The sequence below is a fragment of the Rattus norvegicus genome, chromosome 2, assembly GCF_021556685.1.
Source record: "Rattus norvegicus strain SHRSP/BbbUtx chromosome 2, alternate assembly SHRSP_T2T, whole genome shotgun sequence".
Taxonomy (NCBI): domain Eukaryota; kingdom Metazoa; phylum Chordata; class Mammalia; order Rodentia; family Muridae; genus Rattus; species Rattus norvegicus.
The window spans coordinates 207,116,794-207,125,966 of NC_141535.1; the positions used below are offsets into that span (position 1 = coordinate 207,116,794).

The window sequence follows — 9,173 nt, forward strand, 5'->3', positions numbered from 1 at the left end:
TATTTAATAGTATAAATACTGCGGGTTGGGGATTTAGCTCAGTGGTAGAGCGCTTGCCTAGCAAGCACAAGGCCCTGGGTTCGGTCCCCAGCTCCGAAAAATAGAAAAGAAAAAAAAATAGTATAAATACTGCAAAAATTCAGATCCACACAGATGAGAACCACAGAACAATTGGTGTGTGTGTGCGTGTGTTGCATTATGCTAATGACAATAATAGAGGTAGTAATGATATATAGTGATGATATATACTTTATAACATGTATTAAGATGACAGATGAAATGAGACTGTTCCACTCATATTTTGTTTTCATGTCTTTAAGGGCGAGATTTTTGATCCTAGAAAGACCAGAACATGAGTGCCTAAGGAGAATATGATGCTTGAGAGGAAATGGGACCTCTGACAGTGACCCTGGTTTCAGTCTCTGGTGGGCTTCAATTCTGAGGGAAGAAAAACTAATAAACATGACTATAAAAAATGATGCAACCTTGGGTAAAGTGAAAGATGTCAAAAGACGCAAAATGGGAAATGTCCCAATTTTTGGAAGGGGTATAAAGGTTAATTAAGAGTATTGGAGGACTGATAAAACATATTGACTATCCCCTGGCAACACTGCAGAATGAGTTTTATTTAAACATGGGATGTGGTGTTTAGATAGGAATATCCAGGAAGCGGGATTTGATCCTGTAAAGACATGGGGTGATGATGTAACTTACTTAATGTTACTGTTTACCTAGTAAGTAAAAGATCTTGCTTCATCCTTAGCACTCGAAACCAAAACAAACCCAAATATTTGAAACTCACTTTTTCTCCCCTGTGTGGTTTAATTATTTCAAGATCCTGAGATAATGAAGATTGTAGCAGTCCAATTAGATAAATAATAAATAAATAAATAAATAAATAAATAAATAAATGGCTAACACTGACTAAGTGTGTCTGGAACCACCTAATGCCATAAACACATAAACACATTAATTTATTTAGTCTTCTTCAGTTCTCTGTGAGGTTGGGACCATGTTTATTTCTATAATGTATATGGAAAAACCCAGGAGCCAAGGCACTTAGATCACAGGAATTCGGTATTTTGTGACTTCCCCATGGCCTCAAACAAAGTCCGGTTGTTATGGTGTGACTATGAATTGTTTCCCATGGGGTCCTGGGGTGATTTCTCAGTAACCTCAGCTAGTGACTCTGATGTGGGTGGTGGTTGGAGCTTCCGGAGACAGGACTAGCTAGCACAATGGTCTCAACCCTCCTTCTACTCTGATCCGTAAGCCCAGTTCCTCATGTTGTGTTGACCTCGCCCAGCCATAAAATTATTTTCATTATTACATCACAGCTGTACTTTTCTACTGTTATGCATCATAATGTAAATCTCTGTGATTTCCAGTGATCTGTGGTGTCTCCTGTGAGAAGGTCATTTGACCTTCAAAGGGGCTGCAACCCATAGGTCAACCTCTTGGTAGAGGAAGCAGGCCCCTGGGGGCGGAGCCTGTGAAGGCTCTGCTTGGGTTCGCAGTCCTTTCCTCTCAGTTCTTCTGCCATCAGGAGTCTCTGTCTGAGTGCGTGGAGCCGAACACCAGAGGACTGCACTCCTGAACCTCTGAGCTGTAATAAATCTTTCTTCCCTTGGTTGGCCTCTCAGGTAGCTTATCACAGCAATGAAAAGAATTCAAGCACACTGTTTTGAAAGTTTGTGTGGAAATATTAACAGAAAGGAATATTAATTTGAAACTGACATGTGTGTGTGTGTGGTGTGTGTGTGTGTGTGTGTGTGTGTGAGCACTGCACATATGTGTGCATGTGCATATGGAGACCAGAGGTCCTTGAGAATCATTCTTCAGATTCCACCCACCTTGGTTTTTAAGACAAGATGTCTCATTGGCTTAGAGCTGGCTTGTCAGTGAGCCCCCAGCATCTGACTGTTTCTACTTTCCCAGGATTAAGAGTATGCCCTACCACACCAGGGCTTTTGTAATGTGGGTTCTGAGGGTTAAAATGAACTGGTCACACTTGATCAGCAAGCATCTACCAACTGAACTACCTTCTTGAAATCAACTTTCTTAGTATTTTTTTTTTGTAAAAGCAGTGCTCTGAAAGAAGACAGATGGAAAACTGAAACTAAATTCAACAAACATATAAAGGAAACTACCCAGAAATCTTTCTGTAGCAAGTTTTCAAGAATGAAGTAAGAGTGGACTGGTATTTTATTATTAAAAAATGTTTTTAGGAAACTCGGGAGATCGTAGAGTAAACCTCTGTGGCCTTCGTGTCTGGAGCCAACGTGGATGGACAGAAGGAATAAACCTAGTGAGTTGTTCCCATAGGAAGAGCATCCAGAGCCGCCACACCGGAAGTGCAGGGCATGCAGCAACTGGGCATGAATAAAGAGACTGTGCAGAAGGAAACCACTGATTCCTGGGTCCTTTCATGATCCCTGCATGTAGTTAAGGCTCACCTAATTCCCTACTGTAAAAATAACATAGGTTGATTTTTATTGTTATTTATGGTTTTTTCTTGTATCTTTAAAAAATGCCTGTGGGTGTTTTTCTTGTGTGATTGTCTATGTATCATGTGTTTAGTGCTTGCAGGGGCTAGAAGAGAGCATTAGGTCCCTGGAAAGGGAGTTAAAGAGACTTGGGCCACCGTATGAGTTCTGGGAATCCAACCCAAGTTCTCTAGAAGACCAGGTTCTCTGCCAAGCCGTCTTTCCAGCCCCCGAACCTTCGTCCTTAAGTCGGCATGGCAGTAGGGCTTTGGGTTACTGCTACTACTTACAGGATGAATTAAAATGTTCTGGTTTCCAACCTCATTGTAGTCTGCAAATTTAAATCTCCTTTCCTAACCTAGCAGCACATTTTAACACTTTAGCACTATGATGGTTTACCCCTCTGTCTAACCTTCCTTGCTTATTCTAATGAACAGTGACATCACAAATAGTAACAGTTCACAATCGCAAGTCCCTGAGTTATTAAAAGGCTCTGGTAAAATTGGCTGGGTCTTCAGTAAAAACCAAAACCTATTTAGCAGGTCACAGATTAGCTTGCCCCTCCCACTTCGCAGCTCGATTGTATTTGATATTATTATTATTATTATTATTATTATTAATTATCATTGTATATCAGCTACTGTTGAGTTAATTGTTAGAGTACTGAAAGACGCAAAGATGTCCTGGATTTAATCCATTCTGGCAAGAGGGAAATGACTAACAGGTATGAAGTGGTGGTGGTGGTGGGGTTGTTAACTTTTGAGAACTGACTTTGAATTCCTTCAGACCTTTGTAAAACTGTCCCAAGTCCTTCTGAGATGGCACAAGATGCCCCTGCCCACTTCTACTCATGGCAGACAGAGGGATGTGGGAGGAGACTTACAGGTAGTAAGGAAACTGGTTTGTGTTAGAAGACGTTGCTCAGTGACGAATCCACCAGGGATTTTTCTTGCCCCACTCAAAACACTCATCCTGAGTGTGGTTTGAGACTTGGAGATGGGAAAGTGGAAATCTGTTTCACTATTAGCAGTGGAATATGCGACATTTCTTTAGGTTGTATTTAAACACTCAGTCATAGTTTTCTAAAGAACCATATCTTTCTTTAGACCATCCAGTGAGGTCCAAGAACTTCTGTCAGTAGATGATCTAACAGAGTAGCTTTATCATTTAGTAGCACATTGGAAAAACCTTCTAAAAAAAACCCAGCTTCCTTAATGGGCTATCAAAATTATTGTACCTCATCCCATGACCTCCTGTGTTGGTGGGTGTTATGCTTGGCAAAGAAAGATGGCCTGGCACATTGTTTGAAGAAACCTCTCCTTCTCTGGAAGGAGCATGTAATCTTGGTACAGCACTGTGGAAAACTGCAGAGCTTCATTGTTTGAACAGTCTGGCATAGGGTCTCTTTAGGAGAGGGCTGTGTCTTCACGCTCACGACAAATTGGAACTATCTTTGTAGCTATGTTTTAACAGAGGTATGCTTAACAATGGTGCATTAAACACCCCTGTAAACACCAAGTTTTCAAACATCTACACAAGACTACACAGGTAGCCCACACACTATTAAGAGGTATACAGTTAGTAACCAGGTTGGCTTGCCCTGTGATTCACTGTTTCATTTGCATAGGTAAAACGAACAGGGTGGATATGCTGGGCCTAGAATACACAAACAGGAGTGGTGTCTTGGACGTGTGTGAAGTCACAAGAGACAGTGTGCTCAGAAGTCAGCTCTCATTCTAATACTTATGGTGTCACTGCCTTGAAATCTCAAAATATTGGGTTCTTGCATTTTGGTTCTGTGCTGGAGCCTGCACATTTCAACAGGAAGTTCTGCTTCTGGGTGATTAATTACTTTGCTGACACTTAGACAATTCCCAAATATTGACAGAAACATAAGGTGAGTAGAAGTGGCCAGGGACTATGAGCTGAAGCAGTATCGAGAGTTAGTATTATGTTATGATTTTAACATGCTTTATTTTTAAACTGGGAGATTTCTTCTGGTTTATGCAAGAACTTCTTGCCTCCTAAATTCCTATATTTACAAGTCAAGAAAATATTCACTGGGAGTGGAAAGAAATAGGGAGTGGATCCAGGGAAATGTGAGAGAGCCTTATTGTTTTGCGTCATGGGCAGCTTTGGCCCACAGATCTGGCTCAGATCGCTGTGTCAGGACTTTCTGTGGCCCCTTGCCAAAGGGAGGGAGGCCTCAGCAGGTGCTCTGGCTTCAGATTCCTACTGGGGTCTAACTCTTGACAGAGCCCACCTCCTTCATGCCTGAGCCCAGGTGCTACCCTCTTTGGAAGTTCCACACCCCGTCCACTCCACCTCACCACTGCACTCACAACGGCTGCCCACCCCCATCCTCACTCCTGATGTCCCGGAGTTTTTTCATAAAACTTTCAGTTTAAATGCATAAGACTCGGTGCACAGTCACAAACTGAATTAAAGTGTGAGCAAACGAGTTGATAGACACATCCTTCACCATCAAAGCTAAACCTTTAAGTAAGAAGCAACATACCAGCCAACCCATTGCCCCTCTTCTAATTGGGTCCGTTCTCTGCAAATTGACAGTAGTTCTCAGAATTCATCACATTTCCCAGAAATGCCTTGCGTTTACAGATCTATAATCTTCAGAGAGTTAAGATGTAGGGGCAGTTCCATTTGAGTCCTTCCATATTAAGTACTGCATTTTCCAACATTCCCAGAGTTATGAAGATGGGAATGTGGAAGGGGAGGTGGGCTGACTGGTGCTACTCAGCTAAAAAGGGATCTTTCTGTTCTCTAGGAACCCACTCAGGATTCAGTTTTTATTCTTCACCTTGGACCGCGCTTACTACCAGAGAGTAAACTGTAGTGAACCGTGTCAGTGTGACCTGCCTTCTTCCACATCTCTCAAAATAATCGAGAGTTTGGTATCACCGTTTCCAGTAACACTAAATATCGATTCCATGTTGGGTATGTTGACGCCTTTAATCACAGCACTTTGGAGGCAGAAGCAGGCAGATCTCTGTGAATTCAAGGTCAGGTTAGTCTAAATGGTGTCAAGCCATCCATGGCTACATAGTGGGTAAAAGTCTATTAAAAGTCTATTTCAACAGCCCTTTGTCCATATAAACCTCAGTTATTTGTCAAATGTATACTAACTTGAATTAGCCTCAAGTGTGTTTTGAAGTTCTAAGTATACTATTTAATTGGTGTAAAGTTGTCTTGTTTTCAAATTTTAGCTGGGAACGGAACTCATTGACTAACAAGCGTTTTGATCATCAGTTTAGCTGACAAGGAGCCGCTCGAGGGTTGGAGCGATGAAGGCAGAATGTGAAGGCGATTGAATCAAAGTCAGTTCAGAGTATCCAGACCATAGTGCCCTCCTTCAGATAATCCTTTCTGAGTCCTTTCATAACTGTCCCTCGTGGTCTCTAAATCGTTGAGAAAATTTATGAATAATCTTAAAATTAAATCTACTGGTGTAGGAAGCCAGTGGCTTACAATATTTTAAGAGAAAATGTCGCTTGGCTCAGCCAAACTACATGCAGATGAAAATTTTCAATTATCTGTAGTAACAAGAATATCTTTTTAGTCATTTGAAACCTCTGTGGGATAAGCACAATACTTACTGCTTATTTCATTTTTATTGCCGGGAGTTAAAGGATCACAATTCAACAATAATACAAAAAAAAAATCAAACGGCGCTTGCAGTGTCCACGTTTGTTGTTTTTGTCCTACAGGGAAGTCTCTGTGTTGTTGAGTCTTGGTGTCTTAGGGAATTAACGTCTATCGCTGTCATCGGCATATATAAAAATTACTTCAGTACAGGAGAGCAGTTCAATGATTATCTTTGAGTCTTTGTGATTTTAATGCCTTTCAAAAGTGAGATAACTCTTGAAAGTTCTCTGGGTATAACGTATTTTCTTTTCCTAGGAAGAACGAATAGCGGGGGTGACTTCCTGAGCCAGGCCAGGGTGGAGAAAGCTGGCATTCCCAGGGTGCCCAGGAGGAGAGTGGCTGTATTGTTTCCATGGATACGGAGGAACTACTCTATTTCCCCTCTAGGTGGTGACAAATGTGACCGGGCCCTTTGAGGCGGAGGCTAATGGAAATTCGTTCCTATAAACTTTTGCCAGTTTTTACCCTACAGGCTTTTAAGCAAGAATTTTACATGCAAGTTAAATTTCATGACTATACTTCAAAGACTTAATTAACTCTAACGGGGTATGTTTGGGCTTGTGGGATAATTTTAAAAAGTTTATTAATTTTAATAGTGAAAATATCTCTATATTCAGGAACCTGCCTATCTACTCAATTCCTTTTAAGGCATTTCAACCTACCTTCTATCTCTAACTGCATCTGAACCCTCAATGAAAATTCCTTGGCTTTCTGAATAACTCCATGCCGCCATCTACTTGGACCATGTGCTATTTCGCTAAACGGTCTAAGCTACAAACCATACATAAGAAGACCTAAAGTAAGATGTTCCCCAGTTCAATAGCGGAGGGGCAGAAGAAGGTGCATGTGTGTGCGTCATTGAGTCCCCTGTTTTGTTTGGTTATTCAGGACATACAAGCTATGGGGAAAGAAGGAAGGTAGTTCTGAGCAGCTCACAGGGCCCGGTGAAGTAACCTTTAGCCAACAGCTGTAATGTAAAAGGGCCTTGCCAAGTACAATAGAGCACAGTGGAGTTCCTGTCCCTTCTCGGACAACAGCTGAAGCTGCGGCTGGATTTAACAACAAACAAAACAAACAGAAATCCAGGCCAAGGTTTTTTGATGAAAGGGGAAAAAAATACAATAATTAGAATTCAGAAGTTAGAAAGTACTCTCTATAGAAATGTGCCCAGTCTTATCTGTGGACTCTCGGCCCCTGGTTTTGAAAGTTTTTTTTTTTTTTTTATCTTTTCTGGGTAGGGAAAAAACCCTGATATATTCCCTGTGTGTGTGTGTGTGTGTGTGTGTGTGTGTGTGTGTGTGTGTGTTGGGGGAGCAACAAAATCTAAATTAGGATTTCCTTAATTAATTATGAGAATTTGAAGAGCAAAGAGTTGGATAACCTTCTATCTACCTTGATTTAGTATCGGTTTTTTAATAAGTACTTATGCCTCTTTTTGGACAGTTAATTTCAGTATCAGAAAATGTGACACACAGGGAGGGGTGTGGATTTGCCAAGTTGCTTTTCCTCAAAAACGCTATCAAAAGTTACGTTAACGATGATACTTGAACGGGTCAGGGACTTTCAGGTTATTGTCACATACAGCAGTTTGGAAGTCAACGAGAAAGAGTGGCACCACTTAAGAAAAGCAATTAATTTCTTGCTTTGATTCTTTCCCAGAACAAACATCAAATGTACTACTTTTCTTCCTGGAATTAGGGAAATATTTTCCAAATCCATCTCATGCATGGTATTCCTGTATTGAGATCTTATTCGAACTATGTCTGCACTTCTGTACTGGAAAACCGATCTCTGAGAATTACTCTGATGCGTGCCTTTGATACTTTTCTCCTGTTTAACACTTCGCTTGAAAACACACACACACACACACACACACACACACACACACACACACACCCCAAGCTGTGCTTTAATTCAGTTAGGCTTTTCTGGAATATACTTTGACACAATGAATAAGAAAAAAAAAACTTTCAGATTTTCTTCCTTTTGGTCTACTCCTTTTTTTTTAAAAGAAAAGAACTTTTGGTGGTTACATTCATTGCTTTGAATTCCATTTGGGTATCTATAAAAACATTTGTCAGAAGGAATCTGAAATAAAAAACTAAACTTTAAATATCCATAGGAGAGGAGAGTTTACAAACTACTTAAAAAACAAACAAACAAACAAAACCCAAACAACTCTTGATTGTCGTTTAAAATGCAAACATCGTCTGTAAAATCCAGAAACATTTCCCTTGATCTCAGGTTCTGAAGCCCCAGTGTCATGGAGGGTCACAAGGGTTAAGAGAAACAGACCCGAGTCCACAGAAGGCTCAGTTCTGTTTCTGCAGTTGTGAGGACTGGGAGACAAGGACAGTTAGCAACGGTGTGGTTCATCTAAGCAACCACCTTAATGACTTAAAACTCTATGCAGACTTACTGTGATGGCCTGGAGTCTTCCCTTTACCAGCTCGGCTTCTTCCATTCTAGAAGTCAAGGACAGGCAGACGCTGAAGGAAGTCCCAAGCTATCATAAATCAAGGTGCGTCCTTGAGGAGAGGAGCTGGAGATGACAGAAGCGACACGGAGAGAAATTCGCTCTTTGCACCAGGGAGAAAGGAAGAGAATTCCGAATTGTCAGGAGCGGCTCTGAGCCGATGCACCGATGAGGCCAGACAGACACATGTAATGAGGGTGTGCTGGGGAGGCAGACGCTGAGGCTGCTGGCACGAGTTGACTGACAAGTTTGAACGGCAGCCGCACAAGCCCTTTTCCTTCAGGGGCTGCCAGCTCTTTGTTGTACTGTGCACGGTTAGCGAGACACATTTTCTTATTAACTGTTCCTTACCCAAGTCATTATTTTCCAGGAGTGGCACAGGGAGCTGCCGTGTGGTGTGTGCTGAGTGTTGGAGCAGCCCGGGTTTTCCTGTGAGCCTGTGTGTTTAAAGTTACCTCGCTTAGTTTACCTCACTCTAGCACCAGAGATGAGAGACGATGACACACACACACACACACACACACACACACACACACACACACACACAC

At 41.6% G+C, this 9,173-nt stretch overlaps 1 protein-coding gene across 1 annotated transcript in view; it reads right to left on the reverse strand.

Annotated features, from left to right (window-relative positions):
- The window catches only part of Palmd (palmdelphin), a 49,348-nt gene extending 40,482 nt beyond the window's left edge, over nt 1–8,866 (reverse strand). The window contains 1 exon segment of the mRNA NM_001025688.1: nt 8,569–8,866. Coding sequence (NP_001020859.1) covers nt 8,569–8,613 — 45 coding nt within the window. The 5' untranslated portion in view covers nt 8,614–8,866.
- Nucleotides 8,867–9,173: the final 307 nt, after the last annotated feature.